General features: G+C 45.8%; 1 protein-coding gene across 7 annotated transcripts in view; it reads left to right on the top strand.

Annotated features, from left to right (window-relative positions):
* The window catches only part of RAD51D (RAD51 paralog D), a 175801-nt gene extending 160486 nt beyond the window's left edge, over window positions 1-15315 (top strand). For all 7 annotated transcript variants that reach the window (XM_029613008.1, XM_029613012.1, XM_029613006.1 and 4 more), the window contains 2 exons: window positions 12360-12524; window positions 14388-15315. In XM_029613008.1, the coding sequence (XP_029468868.1) occupies window positions 12360-12524; window positions 14388-14471 (249 nt within the window). In that variant the 3' untranslated portion in view covers window positions 14472-15315. The remainder of the gene's footprint in view (window positions 1-12359; window positions 12525-14387) is intronic.
* The last annotated feature ends 3704 nt before the right edge of the window (window positions 15316-19019 follow it).

Raw genomic sequence — 19019 nt, 5'->3', positions numbered from 1 at the left:
ATCTTATAAAATCCGGCGTACTTTTGTTCGCGCACGCATAGATTTAGAAAATCTACCCCAAAATGAACTATACCAACTCTAAAATCCATACATAAAACAATAGAGCATAAAAAAGACTTTAGGACTGATTGGAGTATGCCTCCTTAAAAAGCCATGTTTTTAAACCTTGCTTAAACTGTTTAAAATTCACCTCCATTCTGATTTATATCGGGAGCGTATTCCATATAATCTGGCCTGCCAGTGGAAGGACTCTACTGCTCACTTGATTTAAACGGGCTGAATGAACTGAAGGTATCGTTAATAACCCTTTATTAGCGGAACGCAGATTTCTCTGCGGGACGTGTAATTTAATAGCTGCGTTCAGCCAGTCTACCTGGTCTCCATAACTCAACTTATGTAAAATACAGAGAGATTTAAATTTGACTCTGTGTTCTATTGGTAACCAGTGCAACTGAATTAAGGCTGGTGTAATATGTTCGCTTTTCCTTTACCTAGTCAAAATGCCAGCTGCCGCGTTCTGAAGTACCTGTAAAACAATCAGTCATTCGTATAGAATGTTCATAAAGGTAATCCAAGAGATAGAGATGAAACAAGAATATGCAGCATATATGATCTTTTACATCTCTGCTTGTGTCAGGACTTGTGAATTCATTCCTGATGACAAACAGGCAAGCAGACTTTCACTCTGTTGATTCAGGACCAGAAGGATGCACTCTTTTTTTTTTTCTCTTTTGTAACGAGATGTCAACAGTAAAGGTGTATCGTTACCAGATATACAAACTAATAGGCAATTCTGCTTTTAAACAGAAATAAAAACAAAGTGTAAACTAAACATACATTATATTCAGGGAAAATAGACAAGACAGCTGCTCTTTCTATATTTCCTGATCAGAGCCATTCCTCATCTATCTCACATGCAAATATTTATTTACTCAGCATTTAAAGAACCATGCATTATTAATTAATTTCCAGGTTTTTCTTCTCTGGGCTCTGAAACATAGTGAATACCTGGTACTAGTTCTTATCTTTTTACTGACTCCTAGTGGTGAGTTTACATTTGTTAAAAATTTCACAGAGCTTTTCAGCTTCTTCTACTAGGAAACTCTTGGGTGTCTGCTTGCAGGCACAAAGCTGAATCCTATAATTAATGGGAAGAGGTTTTCTCCATATCTTTAATTCCCCTCAGTCTGTTTTTTAATTTTTAAATTGAAAAAGCAATTAATTTAAACAAGTTTTCTCCTCTCTTGGTATTTACGTGTGAGAAACACTTTCAGTTTTACATATCTCCCGCTTCCCTTTAGCTCTGTTCCCCTTATTTGCAAACTCATCTTCAGCTCCCTATGTCCTTTCAAGTTCTAAAATTTCAGTATTAGCAATTGTTTCTACAGCAACAGAATCATCAATCTCACTAGAGGAACCCTCGTGTCTCTCCATGACCCAATTCTGAATCCCTACACAATTGTGCATGTCCAAGGCAAGAGTTAATTGATATTGGGTTGTGACTCCTGGAGCGGATCCCCACTCTGGGATTTGTACAGACAGCTGTGGTAAATTGGTTACACTGTAGCTGCAATCAGACATAAAAATAAGACCCGATTCCAAACAGTTACTGACACTTGCCAACCTTTGCTAGAAAAGGCAAGCTACAATTTAAAAAATCAAATCAGAATTTTGTCCTAGCATTAAGATTCTTTAAATTGATGTCTTAAACCACTTTTTGTTGTGCTCCAGTACAAGTTTTTTGTTTAAAGGAAATGATGCACAGACTTCGTCCACAGACAACATTAAAGCAGAATCAGATATAATGAAGCTTCTATTGCAAAAACAAAATTTTTCTTAAACCCAGTGGGTGTCCATACAACAGAAAAAAAATAAACTAAACTGTACAATAGAAATATATTTTATACTTACAACCTCCTTATGGAGTTTATCATTGTACAGTTTATCTTACAAATTCTTATTGGACATCTCTCTGTCGAGGCTATTCTGTTCACGGATTCTTCTTGGATGTCTCTGCCGAAGTTATTCTATAGCTGTCTGACTTGCAGAGGATAAACAATTGCTGCCTTCCAGGCTATGCCTGGGAATCACATCGGGGTCACCAAAATGAAGCTTTCTTACAGTGCTTATCACTTTGTTTACAGATAAACAGACTTGGTACTCAGGTTAGAAGTATTTATTAGTATATTTATTTATTTTATTTATTTATTTCAAATTTTTATATACCGGCATTCGAGACAGCAGTCACATCATGCTGGTTCACATAAAACAGGGGTGCATAGAAAACATAACTATAACAAAGGTGCTGAAAAGGCAGTTACATATAACAGGGTGATAAGAACTTGGATGAGAAGGAAGAGAAAGGATAGGTTATTAAATTACATATGTAAAACAATAGAATGGATAACCAAGGTGTAGTTGGAGATTAGTAGACTATGTTGGCGTCCGGGAAGGCTTGTAAGAATATCCAGGTCTTTAGTCTTTTTTTGAAGGTTGAGATGCAAGGTTCTGTTCTGAGATTTGAGGGGATGGAGTTCCATAACGGAGGGATGGCTGTAGAGAAAGCCCGGTCTCTTAGTGTGCAGTGTCTGGTAGATTTGGACGGTGGTACCTGTAGTGATCCCTTGTATGCATCTCTTGTCGGTCTTGATGAGTTGTGTAGTCGGAGGGGGATCTATAGGTCGATGGGAGCCAGTTGGTGGGTGATTTTGTATGTGGTGAGAATGGCTTTGTATATTATTCTAAAGTGTATAGGTAGCCAATGGAGGCTCTTTAGTATGGGGGTTATGTGGTCCCTTCTCCTGGTATTTGTCAGAATTCGTGCAGCTGCATTTTGCACCATCTGGAGTGGTTTAGTGTATGAAGCGGGAAGGCCGAGTAGGATGGTGTTACAATAGTCTAATTTTGAAAAAATAATTGCTTGTAGAATGGTTCTAAAATCTTGGGCATGGAAAAGAGGTCTAATTCTTTTCAGCACTTGTAGTTTGTAGAAACAGTCTTTGGTGGTTTTGTTAATAGTGGCTTTGAAATTCAGGCGATTATCAATTAGGACTCCTAGGTCTCTCACTTGTGTGATTTTTGGCGTGGCTTGTTGTGCAGAGGTGATGGTGTTATTTTCTGAGGCGATGAGCAGGAGTTCAGTTTTGCCGGAGTTTAATACCAAATTTAAGCTGGTGAGGAGGAGTTTAATTTTTTGAAGGCATGTATCCCAGTAAGCCAGAGTTTTTGCGAAGGAATCCTTAATGGGTATCAGGACCTGGATATCGTCCGCGTAAAGGTAGTGTTTGAGGTTGAGGTCGGTGAGAAGTTGGCATAATGGTATAAGGTAAATGTTAAATAAAGTAGGAGACAGGGAGGACCCCTGTGGGACTCCTACTGACGACGGATGTTGAGAGGATTCTTTGTTCTGTATCTTGACCTTGTATCCTCTATTGCTGAGAAATGATATGAACCAAGATAGTGCTGTGCCTGAGATGCCTATGGAGGCTAACTGGTTAATGAGTAAGGCATGATTGACGGTGTCAAAGGCTGAAGAAAGGTCCAGTAGGATCAGTAAGAAGGCTTGCCCTTTATCGAGGCCCAGGATGAGGTGATCCGTTAAGGAAATGAGGAGGGACTCCGTGCTTAGTGTTTTGCGGAACCCGTATTGTGATGGGAATAGGAGGTTGTTTTCTTCAATGTAGTTTGAGAGTCGGGTGTTCACCAGTTTCTCCATAATCTTAGCTATGAAGGGGAGGTTGGCGATAGGTCTGTAGTTGTTTGGGTCATTAGGATCTAGATTAGGTTTCTTCAGTAATGGTTTGAGAGAGGCCAATTTTAGGTCATCTGGGTAAGAACCTTGTGTTATTGAGCAATTTATGATGTCTGACAGGGATTTGGAGATGGAGTCAGGAATTGATAGAAGCAATTTCGAGGGGATGTGGTCCGAAGGGTGAGAAGATGGTTTCATTTTCCGTAGAATACCTTGGATCTCAATGGAAGAAGTTAGTTCCAGTTCTTCTAAGCGGGAATTTTTGAAGGTAGTCTGAGGTGGTATAGAAGTAGATGCGGTGTTAGAGGGCAGCTGAGTTAGAAGTTTGCTGATTTTGTTATTGAAAAATAGCGCTAGTTCTTCCGCTTTAGATTTGGCTTGGTTGAGAGCGATTTCTGATGAATTTATTTGAGTGAGGTTGGAGACGTAGCTAAAGAGGGCTTTAGCGTCGAAGATTAGGTGGTGGATCTTGGATGCGTAGTGGTTCCTTTTGGATCTTAATGTATTGGATTTCTCGCCGCTCGGATCGCCGCTCCTGCGCTATCGGCGCCTGACCCATCGGGGTCTGAGGAGCCCTACCCAGGACCTCGTGGCCGCCCCAGTGCTCCTTCCGAGCCCCAAAGGCTTTGCTCCGCCCCCGGATCGCGTCACCACTACGGGCCGGAGGGAACTTTAAAAAGCAGCCCCAAGCAAGGTACCTGCCTCTCTCGCCGCCGCTCGGATCGCCGCTCCTGCGCTATCGGCGCCTGACCCATCGGGGTCTGAGGAGCCCTACCCAGGACCTCGTGGCCGCCCCAGTGCTCCTTCCGAGCCCCGAGCCCCGAAGGCTTTGCTCCGCCCCCGGATCGCGTCACCACTACGGGCCGGAGGGAACTTTAAAAAGCAGCCCCAAGCAAGGTACCTGCCTCTCTCGCCGCCGCTCGGATCGCCGCTCCTGCGCTATCGGCGCCTGACCCATCGGGGTCTGAGGAGCCCTACCCAGGACCTCGTGGCCGCCCCAGTGCTCCTTCCGAGCCCCGAGGGCTTTGCTCCGCCCCCGGATCGCGTCACCACTACGGGCCGGAGGGAACTTTAAAAAGCAGCCCCAAGCAAGGTACCTGCCTCTCTCGCCGCCGCTCGGATCGCCGCTCCTGCGCTATCGGCGCCTGACCCATCGGGGTCTGAGGAGCCCTACCCAGGACCTCGTGGCCGCCCCAGTGCTCCTTCCGAGCCCCGAAGGCTTTGCTCCGCCCCCGGATCGCGTCACCACTACGGGCCGGAGGGAACTTTAAAAAGCAGCCCCAAGCAAGGTACCTGCCTCTCTCGCCGCCGCTCGGATCGCCGCTCCTGCGCTATCGGCGCCTGACCCATCGGGGTCTGAGGAGCCCTACCCAGGACCTCGTGGCCGCCCCAGTGCTCCTTCCGAGCCCCGAGCCCCGAAGGCTTTGCTCCGCCCCCGGATCGCGTCACCACTACGGGCCGGAGGGAACTTTAAAAAGCAGCCCCAAGCAAGGTACCTGCCTCTCTCGCCGCCGCTCGGATCACCGCTCCTGCGCTATCGGCGCCTGACCCATCGGGGTCTGAGGAGCCCTACCCAGGACCTCGTGGCCGCCCCAGTGCTCCTTCCGAGCCCCGAGCCCCGAAGGCTTTGCTCCGCCCCCGGATCGCGTCACCACTACGGGCCGGAGGGAACTTTAAAAAGCAGCCCCAAGCAAGGTACCTGCCTCTCTCGCCGCCGCTCGGATCGCCGCTTCTGCGCTATCGGCGCCTGACCCATCGGGGTCTGAGGAGCCCTACCCAGGACCTCGTGGCCGCCCCAGTGCTCCTTCCGAGCCCCGAGCCCCGAAGGCTTTGCTCCGCCCCCGGATCGCGTCACCACTACGGGCCGGAGGGAACTTTAAAAAGCAACCCCACACTAGGCGTCGCACGCCTAAGGAGCTCGACAAAGGGGCCTGCCCCTTTGTGCGCTCCTTCGTGCGCCTCCGCAGGCGCAGCCGCAGCTACCAGAACCCTGCAATCCTTTACAGACCAACGACAAGCCTTCTGTCTCTTATTGTCAGCTGCCACGGGACTCCGACACCGCACCGGATCCGTTTCCATCAACTCTACATCTCATAACCCAACTACAAATCATGAGACCGAAAGGACCCCACCAACTGTAAGACTTATTAACCACCCCCTTAGATTCTTTATCTCCCATTCTCCCACAGCAGTTAAATGATTGCCTTCAATAACGCTATGTGCTACAGCCTGTTAAAATGATTACGAAAATTGCCTGAGTCTACCTAATGTGATTGTATTGCCTATATAATTGCCTCTCTTGACTTTGCCTGTATAACCACGCTTAACTTGCCTGCCTCTTATGATATTGCCTCTTATGATATTGCTTGTTTAACTACAATAACTTGCCCCCACACAACCCCAATCCCACCAGAATCTACACCTCCTCCCCATTCTCAGAAACCAGATACTACACCCGCCTTACCCACACCACCCCGTTCCCTGCATTCCACCCACAGCTTTCCCTCCCTACCATAGGAAAGCCCCCTATTATCATTAAATCTCTCTAAACATAGACCCACGTAGCATATGACCCACCTTCCTATTCCCCTAGCGAAAACCCTAACCATCCTCGTATCCACCCATCACCCCAAACTAACCCTCCCCCTGCAGTGAATCAACACCCACATCACATACAACAACAAACAAGAGCAAAACCCCACACTCTTTACAATAATGAGTCCGCAACCTATTCCCACCATAAAACACTTCTACACCCCCCACAAAATGACCAGTCACAAATACATGACACAACAACACAGATCAATCATCCCCATTATAGCTTCCCCCTTCACACAACTCCTGGGCATGCTATCATTTTCCATTCTACTACTCAATGCTCAATCCATTCTAAAAAAGACCATTCTCCTACAGGACATCCTCACAGACGAAGACCCTGACATATGCGCCATCACGGAATCCTGGTTAAAGGATACCGACTCCCCCTTAATTAACCAACTGTCCTCAGATACATACAGCCTATTTTCCATTCCTAGAAGAAAAAAAAAAGGAGGTGGACTACTCCTGGCTGCCAAAAAGAACTTCAACCTCACACTCCAAAATATTACACCACCCCCCAAACTGGAAATCAGCACATTCAAATCTGATTCCCTCCAACTCTGCTTAATCTATGCCCCCCCTGGCCTTCTCGAAAAAAATCCCTCCCCACTCATAGAATACATCTCTAAACACATTAACAACACCAAGCCTGCAATAATTCTGGGAGACATGAATATTCACGTAGACCGCAACCCCCTCTCTCCTTCCTGTGAAGCTATTTTGACAGCTATGACAGCACTTGGTTTCAAACAAAATGTCTCAGAACCCACACACAAGGCTGGGCATACACTCGACCTCATCTTTACCAACTCCTCAATCCAAACTGACCAACCCAGATGTACACCCATCCCCTGGTCAGACCACTTCCGAATAGACACACGCTGCACAATCAAATACACCCCCCCCCCCATCGCAACCCAAAAAAACAATAACATTTCGCAAAAAAGGCAAGACTGAAGACATCCTTGAGGCCCTCTCAAAAGAACTCCCCAACATAGACCTCACTGACGCAAACACAGCCACAGCTTCATGGTTTCAAATCACCACAGACATAGCAGATAGACTCTGCCCATCCCACACCAAAGAAATCAAACCAAACAAAAATAATAAAAAACCATGGTATACAAATGAACTTAAAACCATGAAACTCGACTTTCGTAAAATTGAAAAATCTTGGCGGAGGAACCAAATACCCACCATCCTAGCACAGTTTCGCGCCCTTCTACACACCTACAGAAAAGCCACTGAAAAAGCAAAAAAAGACTTCTATGCCGCAAGAATCCACCAGTTCCAGTTCAACCCACAAGCCCTCTTCCAGTACGTAACTAGCCTTATCACAGCACCAGACAGACACAACCTTGATCACGACGATGAAACAAAATGTGAAAAATTAGCATCATACTTCAACACTAAGGGGTAGATTTTCAGAGCCCTGCTCGCCTAAATCCGCCCAAAACCGGGCGGATTTAGGCGAGCAGGGCCCTGCGCGCCGGGAAGCCTATTTTACATAGGCCTCCCGGCGCGCGCAGAGCCCCAGGACTCGCGTAAGTCCCGGGGTTCTCGGAGGGGGGCGTGTCGGGGGGCGGGCCCGGTCGTCGCGGCGTTCCGGGGGCGTGTCGGCAGCGTTTTGGGGGCGGGTACGGGGCGTGGCTACGGCCCGGGGGCGTGGCCGCGCCCTCCGTACCCGCCCCCAGGTCGCGGCCCGGCGCGCAGCAGGCCCGCTGGCGCGCGGGGATTTACGTCTCCCTCCGGGAGGCGTAAATCCCCCGACAACGGTAAGGGGGGGTGTGTAGACAGGGCCGGGTGGGTGGGTTAGGTAGGGGAAGGGAGGGTAAGGTGAGGGGAGGGCAAAGGAAAGTTCCCTCCGAGGCCGCTCCGATTTCGGAGCGGCCTTGGAGGGAACGGGGGGAGGCAGCGCGGCTCGGCGCGCGCAGGCTATACAAAATCGATAGCCTTGCGCGCGCCGATCCAGGATTTTAGTGGATACGCGCGGCTCCGCGCGTATCTACTAAAATCCAGCGTACTTTTGCTTGAGTCTGATGCGCAAGCAAAAGTAGGCTGTTCGCGCGCCTCTTAAAATCTACCCCAATGGTACAGACCATTATGGCTCGTTTCTCACCTCACCCCAATCTCCCGATCTCAACATCTCCCAGCAATACAACTCCCAGCAATACTCCAAATGACCAATACAATCCCACTACACCCACTCAAACCTCAAACACCACCCTCACAAACTTCGAAAACACATCCACACTAGAAATTGAAAATACTATCAAAAAACTCAGACCCGCCTATCATCCATCAGACAATCTGCCCACTATAACACTAATCTCAAACCCTACATCAATTGCCAAACACATCGCAAATGTCCTGAACAAATCTATCTCAATGGGCCAAGTCCCAACAGAACTTAAGCAAGCCATTATAAAACCCATCCTCAAAAAACCAGACTTAGACACCACTGATCCAGCCAACTATCGCCCAGTGTCAAACCTCCCGTTCCTTTCCAAAATACTCGAAAAAATAATTAATAAACAACTTACAGAATACATAGAAGACCACAATATTCTCTCATCTTCCCAGTTTGGTTTCCGCAAACACCACAGCACAGAAACCCTACTTATCTCCCTTTCGGAAACTATACTCAAAGCCCTGGACAAAGGTCAGCCCCATATACTCGCACTTCTAGATATATCGGCGGCATTCGACACAGTTAATCACAACATACTCATTAAGCGCCTCAAGGAAATTGGCATCACAGACAACGCCCTTCTCTGGTTGCAGTCTTACCTACATGACAGGAGCTATAGAGTAAAAATCGGCCGCAATGAATCCAAACCAGTCAAGCTATCACAAGGAGTTCCTCAAGGCTCATCCCTCTCCTCTACCCTTTTTAACATCTACCTCATACCCCTCTGCATACTGCTCTCCAAACTGGGCATCCAACACTTCATATATGCAGACGACGTACAGTTACTCATACCTATAACAGACTCTATCACTAACGCAATGAAAACTTGGAAATCTGCCTTATCTGAAATAAACAAATTACTCACCGACAACTTCCTAGCACTCAACACCAACAAAACCGAACTACTCATCCTCTCTCCCCCCAGCATTCCCACACTCAGCCTTTCTTCCCCCTCCCCACCAGACTGCCCTCCCACACAATTCGTCCGCAGCCTAGGCATATGGATAGACAACCACTTTAACCTCAAAAAATTCATATCTAACACCATAAAGAGCGGATTCTTCAAACTCCACACCTTGAAGAGAATCAAACCACTCCTACACACTGCTGACTTCCGAACAGTACTGCAGGCCATGATCCTATCCAAACTGGACTACTGCAACGCCATCCTACTAGGTCTCCCAAAAAACACCCTTCAACCATTACAGCTCCTACAGAATGCTGCCGCCCGCATCCTCACAAATACTCACCGTCATGACCACATCACCCCAGTTCTTCAATCCCTACACTGGCTCCCAGTAAACTCCAGGATAATCTATAAATCCCTTACCCTCATACACAAAGCCATTCACAACCAAAACATGCACTGGTTCCCTGAACATCTCCACATCCACAACACAACCAGACCTACTAGAAAACAGCATCAAGCCAAACTCCTGACACCCTCCCCCAAAGTCATCAAACATGCCTCAATCAGAGAAAGATCATTCATTATAGCAGGCACATCCCAATGGAACAAAATGCCACCCCACCTACGCCAGGAACCTTGCCATAAAAAATTCAAACAGAATCTGAAAACCTGGCTCTTCAAACTAGCATACCCCGACTAAAGATACGACCCTCGACTGACACGCCCCCCTGAACTTAACAACCATTACCCCCCTCTTCCCCCCCACATCACTGTACCCCCCCTCCCACCCTCCTCCTCCCCCTCCCACCCTCCTCCTCCTCCCAACCCAACCCAACACCCCATCCTCCTTCTCCCCTCCAATACCATATACCTGACACCTTTGTGAATAGTTAAAGACCGGACACCTTGTGAATAGCTGTAAATCTAAATAATGTTTACCTATGTTTATCTACTCTAAATTATTGTAAAGCCTGTTGCTACATTATCTATGTTTATCTACTCTAAATTATTGTAAAGCCCGTTGCTACGTTACGTTACACTGTGAACCGGGGTGATGTTTTTAACGTGCCCCGGTATATAAAAAACTCTTAAATAAATAAATAAATAAATTTGTATTGGTGAAGAGTAGATTTATAGGTAGGTAGAGTGATGGTGCATGGGTTTTTACGCCATTTAGCCTCATTTTGTCTTAGCAATAGTTTAAGCTTTCTTAGCTCTAGAGTAAACCATGGTTGTCTTTTGGACGAGTTGGGGTGGAGTTGGGGTGTATATAAACTAAGACAATACTGGGAAGGGCCTGACTGTCACTGTCTGAGCTCCTTCAGTTTTCTGCCTGCACATTAGCTGCTTATATAAAGAATTTCTTTCTTTGTTTACTAGTTTCTTCGTATCTCAGCATCATGACAGTTGGTTCTGATCCTTTTCATCCTAGCCTAGCCTACTATTGTTGCCATCAACATTATCTTTCCTGTTCCCACAGGTTAGCTCCCTTCTATCTGAGTTTCAGCCCCACCTGGCATAGTGGTTTCGGCATCATGAGGCTCTTTTGTCATTCATCCCTTCTGTTTGATTATCAGATCTCCTCGCCGGAAATGTTTCTTTTTCTGATTTGGATCATGAGCACCAGAGCTGCAATTCTGTGTGTACACATTATGTCTGCTAGAGCTGTCTCTTGCTCTGCAGATATATGTTACACAATCAGCATAAAAATTCTTAAACACATCATAGTAGGGCATAGCAGAAAAAATACTTTCCCCAAAAATGTCCATTCTGCCCTCTGCTCAGTGGCTCTTTCCCAGGTCTTTTCCCTCCTGCTCCCCTCACTTTGATCCCTTCTTCCTTCCCACATTCTCCAGTTCCTATCCACCTGCCTTACTCCTGGTAAGTGGCAGTTGCCATGGACCTATCACAGAGAATCAGCACAGGACCTGTGAGTCAGATCACAGGCCCTGTGATATATTCATATACTGGATATATAAATATAAATATTCAGGCATAAGTCCATATCCAGAAGATCTTATGATCTAAGCAGTTGAGCAGAGCATAAGAAGAGAGAGAGGGCAACCAGACAGCTGCAAACTCAGCTGGGAGAAGGTGTGACAGCTAAAAACTAGGGCTAGGAAATAAGGAGAGACAACCAGATGAAAGATAGGAATGCCACGCCCCCTCCCCAGTCAACCTAACAGGCTGATCCAGTTATAGTTTTTCACCTTGTTTCCCCTCCCCCCTTTGTATGCAGAGTTGCAGTTCTGATTTTCCCATTGGCTTGCCTAAGAAAATGCATGGAATGGGTGCAAAATCAGGATTGTAACAGCCTGTTTGGATGACCTGAGTTGAGTTGGCAACCCTAATAAAAACATTTATTTTGATTGTGACTTTGGGGAATTTTAGGATTTCTTTATTTAATGAATTTCTAGCCCACCCAATCCTAAGCTCTTGGCAGTTACAGAGAAACATGCATAATCAGGTTTTTTTATGCTAATAGTAAGAAACCCAGGAGTAAAAGGATTGACTTCATTACTGAGCTAAAGGGATAGCTCACGTCTAATTCAAATCTGAAGAATTAGACAAAGGAGACCCTACATACAATAATATACAATACATAACATGGATGTGTATGTAAGTAAATTCTTTTCCACATTAAGCAGTATCTTGTTAACAAATTATTTGACATCTGATGTTCCACCTCATGAAGAGCATATAATTACTTGCCCCTGTCTCTTGGACATTACATTCGTTCCATTTGAGAGATTCCCTTTCTTCTCCATGCCATCTGGCTGGACTTAAACAGAATTCTGGGTGCAAAGGCCATCCATTATTTACACTGTTCTAATATCAAGAATGTCTGTTTAATCTAATAGCATATTCTGGATTGGCACTGTGGGTAAATTTGGTTTATCCTCTGGCAGGTGACCAACCATGTGACCAGGAATGGTAACAGCAGCCTGCGCCCTGCTCTTGGTCGTTCCTGGAGTTTTGTGCCAAGCACTCGAATCCTTCTGGAGCAAAAAGAAGGATGCCAAGGGAATGGCACTAACCAACGCATCGCCACCTTAAGCAAGTCACCCCGGCAGGTGAGAACAGGATATAGGATTTCTGACTATTTTTAGTTTCGTTTCCTGTAGGGAAACTGGCCTTATAAAATCATCATGTCCCCTACTGATAACTTTTAAACCATTCATCCAATTTCATTCACATTTCTGCAAGAGATTGTAAAACATCCGGTAACCTGAAGCTCATACATTTCACTTGCCCTTCCCAGGTGCTTAGAAATGTTTGCTTCTTTATTTTAGTTTCCTATAGGGAAGGGTTGGACAAATTGCAGCCCTGAGGCCACTTCCAGCTCACGGGTGCCATTCATATGGCCCGCGTTCTCTTCATTAGTATTATTGGACTTCATTAGTATTGCTGTTCCTTCTCCCCCACTATTCCATGCAAGAAACCTCAATTCTCCATTTAATTGTCTCCGTAGTCCCAACCCAGTAACCCAACTGCAGGTCATATCCCCAGGAGCTGCAATGCAGGCTGTTTCACTCCCCACCCCAGCGAATCATTGCCTGGCATGTCCAGGTTCATTGCTAGTCCGTTACCTCCCCCAGTACCATTAATCATCGCCACCTGCATCCGCAGGCTTGATTGCTGCCAAAGGTAGCACGGCTATACTTTGGACACCCCACTGGTGCTCTCCAGCTCTTTTAACCATAGCATACTTTGATGCTTCCCACCACTTCCCCAAACAGCTGATCATAGCAGGGAGAGAAGACAAAAATTGCTTTTGCCTTCCTTCTGAGTTGAAATGGCCCCCACTACTGATGGCCGCCCTCCTGACTCTCTGCCCCTGTCAGGCCACACAGCTGATTTTGGCTCAAGGGAGTGAGGTGAACAGCTGATTGTGTTAACGGCCCAACTGGGCCTTTTAGAGGGTACCACCACCCTCTTTTCATCAGACTTGTAGGGCTCTCTCCCACACCCCTCCCTCCAGCTCCTCTGGATAGGAAACAACATATCCCAGTGGTCCTCAGGCCAAAAGGTTTGATTGACCATTCCTGCTATAGGGAAACAGGTCAGCTCAGTTGTTATACTAGAAAAGTCAAAGCATATTGTGATGTCATTGAGGATTTTTAAAGTTGCCTTGCCATTGGTTGACATTGCGAATTTTAAAACTGTCCTGCTAGCCAGACTCTGGAGTCCATGTTACTGTGTTCCAGAGGGAACTGCAGTTTGTGGCTCTGGCTAAGGAAATGTGTTGCAATGGCTGTACTAGGTGGGAGGGAAAGGAAAATACGGAAAAAATCCCGGGTGATTGTGAACAAAAGTTCAGGGCACCATCGTCCCAAAGGAGGCCAGTTCTGATTCAGCTGAAAGGCCAAAGGAAACTGCCAAACAAAATGAAATGAAAAATAACTGCACTATGATAAAATATGTTTCAGCCAGACTTCTGTGAGCCTGACATCCAGGGCAGCATACTTCTCCAACCACAGTTGGTGAGCCTAAGATTGGTGTGGAGTCGTCCTTTCCCCCCATCCATGATCTGTGAGGCTGGCCTCAGACCTTTGAATTTACCACCTATCATCACTCACATGGTTTATACATAGGGACCTTCATTTTTGGTTTTTATTTTATTTTTCTTGGGAATTTCAATGTTATAACCAAAAGTCAGTGTAAAAATGATTTTGTTATAACAAGCAGAAAAAGTCATTTATCCACTGATATTTTTTGTCATAACATTGAAATTCCCAGTACAAATAAGGTAGAACCTGAAAATGACAGTCCTTATTTATGCTGTTTCATTTTGATAGCTGCATTGTTGTTATATGTCCTTATTTATGCTGTTTCATTTTGATAGCTGCATTGTTGTTATATGTCCTATTAGTGTTAATGATGGCTTCACAATAAGATTGTCATGTGTGGGATCTTTTTCTTTCATGTTTTTACAGCCGGCTGGTCTGTGTGTAGCACTGGAAATTGGAAGCAGTGGAGTCCTGGAAGAAAATCCAGTTTTGTCAAAAGAGGGCTTATGACAAAATGCGGCTGAAGTCTGTCTGTACAGCAGCAGGTTTCCAAGTCCGGTGCCTGGTACCTAAAGCAGACAAGATAGCAACTAAAGGGCTTGCCTGCAAAACAGACTTGCCGGAGGACATAGATAAATACAGATATGCAGAACCATTTATCTCATAGGACTGGAGGTTTGGTGGATTGACATTGTTTGTGGTGGTGCTGGCACAGGTACATGGAGGATTTTGCTATGAAATTGGTACTAGTACACAGAACCGTCCACCTGTAGGACTGACTGGCTTAGATACACCAAGTCTCCTGCCTCTAGAATTGATTGGCCCAGGTACACGGAGCCTTTCATGTTAATTCCAATCCTGATGAACCTGAATTTGGTTAAGATATGGGTGTTTAATAGGCTGTGAGAGATGAGCTAAGTTTCATTGTCATTCCGACTGTGAGAGATGAGCTAAGTTTCATTGTCATTCCGACTGAACAGTTATGACATCACATTTTGCACCAGTTGGTAATTAAGGATTGAGTGGGCATGGAAACTTCTCATCACCAAAACTGGTCTGTTTAGAGCAGGGTTGAAGTGTTTTGGCAGGTCGGTCTCCAGAAACCATCAATGTTAGTTTGTTTATCATGGGATGTAGTGTCTCACAAGACAGAGCTGAAGCTTTTAATGAAAGAGAGAGAGGAGCTACGGCCAGCTCGATTATAATTCTGCAGTTCTGAAAAAAAAAAAGAGAATATTTATGGAAAGTTTATTTCATATCAAGAATAATTTTGCATCATACAATATGTTTGTAAAATTAATTAGTGCTTTACTGATTAAAATTTGTACTCCTAATATTTAATACATTAAAATCTTCTGTATTTGATTAAAGAAATGTGTTGCTGTTTGTTTTCTTTTACTCTTCTATGTATACCATTAAACACTTAGGGGCAGATTTTCAAAGGGTTATGCACGTAACCCCCAAAAAGCTGCATAGGCTCAGCGGCACACACAAGCCCCGGGACACGCGTATGTCCTGGGGCTTCGAGAAAGGGGCGGGCCAGGGGCATGACAGCGGGGTGTGGGCGTGATGACTGTCCGAGGACGGGGCCGAGTGCTCCGACAAAGCGGCCTGTGCCGGAGCATGGCGCGCCGGCACATGGCCCCCACCTTACTTTTGGAACAAAGGTAAGGTGGGGGTTTAGGTAGGGCTGGGGGGGAGGGGAAGGTGGGGGGAGGCAGAGGGAACGGAGGAAGGCTGTGCAGCTCGGCGCGTGCAAGTTGCACAATTGTGCACCCCCTTGTGCACGCCGACCCTGGATTGTATAACATGCGCGCAGCTGCGCATGTTATAAAATCGGGCGTAGATTTGTTTGCGCCGGGTTGCATAAACAAATCTACGCCCGCGCGCAGGTTTTAAGATCTGCTCCTTAGGGATCAATTCATCCATTCTTTGTCTCACTAGATCAGTCCAGCATGCCTGGGTTTAGCCCCGCTGCCGGATGAAGGAGACAGAGAAGATTCTGATTCACTTATAAGACACAGTAAAGGTTGCAGCATGTCAGTATTTCTGCAGCAGGTGGAAGAGGTGCTCAATCTTGCAGCTTACGATTTTGTGGAAAAAAAATTGCTTCCAGGGGGTTTTGCCTTAAGAGTAGGGACAAGCAGAAGGGGTCGGTGGCCCTACTCATAGCCTGGTTCTGGCTGTAGGAAGGAAATTGAAAACTGGTAGTTCTGGCTTCCTCATTTCCTTCCTTTCCAGTGAAAAGCCTGGTTCCTCTTCCCTGAGCTGGGGATAAAGGATCTCTTAAGATTGGCACTGGAGTATTCATACCCCCTTTCAGGGAAGTATCCCTACTTGTGAGTGTCTGGTAAAGAAGAGAAAAAAAAAAAGTTACGCATAACCGGCTGAACACCATGTATCGGGAACACATGGGCCTGGCAAAACCATGATCCCTAATAGAGTATGTTCTGAGAAGCCACGGCAGATAGATTTTGGTGGGTACCTGCTATGGCAGCCTCCACAGAGCATGGAAAATGCTATAGTGTATGTGGAGTCTAGCGTAGAACACTGCTGTGTTTGGAGAGGATCTAGACCTCGGGATGAAGGAGAGAGTTAATAGAGACTTCTCTGGATTCCTTCTTTCTATTTTGTGCTGAATTTTTTCTTTTCAGTCATGAAGCCTGATGTTTGAAGCTGGGAAAGTCGCTTGGGAGGAAAACAGGCCCTAGCTTAATCTCCAGAGAAAAGGAAGAACTTTCTCAGAGGGTGTCAGAGGTCCCATTTGAAGAAGGAAGAGGATCATAGTAAGGAATCTGTTTTTTTTTCAGAAGTTGAGTTCTTGGACAGTATCCCTAAAAGTCATAGAGACTAGAAAATGGATCCCCTAGATGAAGGGGAAATTCCTCCAGCAGAGGGGAATGGTCCCCTGAGCGGAAAAGGTCTTTAGGAGAAATGAGCTTCCTACCTTGCTGGGCCAGGTCTTGGCAGAGCTGGAAATTAAGAGGCCCTCATAGAGCCTGAAATAGAAGGGAAGGATCCCAATTTAGCGGGCCTTTGTAGGCTAGTTTGATCTTTCCCTTTCCAGAGGACTGTAAGACTTTAGTAAAGGCTAAACGGGACTCATCTGAGGCAGGCTCACATGTGGGTAGTCATGCCAAAATTATGTCTGCTGATGACATGGAATCTTTCCAGTAACCGAAAGTGGATGCTTTGTGTTCGGTGGTCACAAAAAAAGACAACCATTCCAGTGGAAGGCAGCACAACTTTGAAGGATGCCCTGAAGAATAGAGGTGGTCCTGAAACAGTCCTTTGAGGTAGCAGCCGTGCCTCTTTAGGCTGAAGCCTGCAATAGTTTCATGTCTCATGCATGTTTGCGTCAGGTGCAACAGATTCCAGTGGGAAATTATTTTTTCATTCTCAGAGAAGTGGAGAGGCTAGAGTCAGGGGTAGCCGTTGTGGCCATTGCTCTACATTACTTTATTCGTACCTCAACTAGGGACAGAGCATCCTTGGTACTTGCATAACCTTTGTTGTTATTGTGTACCTGGTCAGCAGATACTTCATTGAATTCAATGTTGAGTAAATTACCCTTTAAAGGGAAGTTACTCTTTCAAGCGGATCTTGAGAAGCTAGTAGAGCATTATGGAGACAACAGATTGCTTAAATTGCCAGAGGTTAGGCCTAGAGGAACACAGAAAGTGGGCTTCAATGGATCCAAATCTAGAGAAATGAGACATTAAAGACCTCTAAAAGTGAGCATGTTTTTCAAAAGTCACAGTAGTAACAGGTCGCAGTCCTTTTGTTCCAACGGGAGAGTCTTGAGGGTCAGCAGCACTTCTGGCGTGGGTGGATCCAGAGGTTCCTGTTGAGATTTTGGGGACTAATGCCATCATTCATTCTATGGGGGACGTCTGTTCTGGATTTTATGGGAAGTGGGTCCACATCACCTCCTATCAATGGGTGCTGTCTATGATAAGAGATGGTTATTCCTTAAGAGTTTGCACATTTTTTAAGGACTACCTTTCTGGAGTCTCCATGTACCTCTCGGGAGAAGAGTTTGGCTGTCAGGTCAACAGTGGAACATCTGCTTCAGCTGGAGGCAATGTTCCCGGTACCGAGAGCAGAGTAAGGTCAAGGAAGATATTCCATTTATTTTGTGATTCCAAAGAAAGAAGATAAGTTCAGGCCTATTCTGGACCTCAAACAAGTAAATGAGACCTTAAAGGTTCCACATTTTCAAATGGAAACTCTTCACAAGAGTTAGATATTCTCTTCATGAAGTTAGATATTCCCCTTTCTTTAATGCCATGGTAAGGAAAGGGAAATATCTAAATTCATTAAATCTTTCCAAAGTATAACTGCACATCCTGATTTGTCCTTCCCATCAAAAGTATCTCTAGTTTGCAGTAATGGGGGGGGGGGGGGCATTATCAATTTCAGGCACTCACCTTTAGCTTGGCGATGGTCTCAGAGGAGCTTTTCCAAGATAATAGTAGTAGTGGCGATGGTGTTGCTCAAGGACGGCATGATGGTCCACCCATACTTGAATGATTAGGTGAAAACTGCTCTGGGTTACATTCAGTGACATTCCAATATTAGTGGGTCTAAGCTGTTCAACCGCTTTCGTCCCTCATCCATATTGCAGATCTAGAACCAAAACCTAGTCTGATTCTGCTCATGCTCACATTTATTCAGGGTTGTAAAATTTGACCTAAAATCTTCTCAACCCAATATGCGTCTATTTCACTCCAGGCATAGTTTCACATGCACTTCCTGGAGCTTGCAGCCATGAGTTATACCCTTATGCCTTTCAATACTGCCTCTGCAACAAATCTTTGTGCATACAGACAGACAGCATAGGGACAATGTGCTTTCCAACACACAAGCACGCACAACCTCTTAGCTGCTCTGCAAAGAAGCTGCGCAGCTCTACCCTTGGCCCTTGCTCACTCCATGCATCCTTGGGCCACTTATCTAAGAGATTTTCTGAACGCACTAGCAGACCTTCTCCATGTAGGTTTCCATCCTCTCAAATGGTCTCGGACTACATGTGTAGCGGGAAAAATCTTCTAATGC

This window comes from Rhinatrema bivittatum, chromosome 8 (genome assembly GCF_901001135.1).
Source record: "Rhinatrema bivittatum chromosome 8, aRhiBiv1.1, whole genome shotgun sequence".
Taxonomy (NCBI): Eukaryota; Metazoa; Chordata; class Amphibia; order Gymnophiona; family Rhinatrematidae; genus Rhinatrema; species Rhinatrema bivittatum.
Note: the sequence above shows the minus strand (reverse complement) of the source record. Positions and strands in the feature narration are given on the sequence as shown.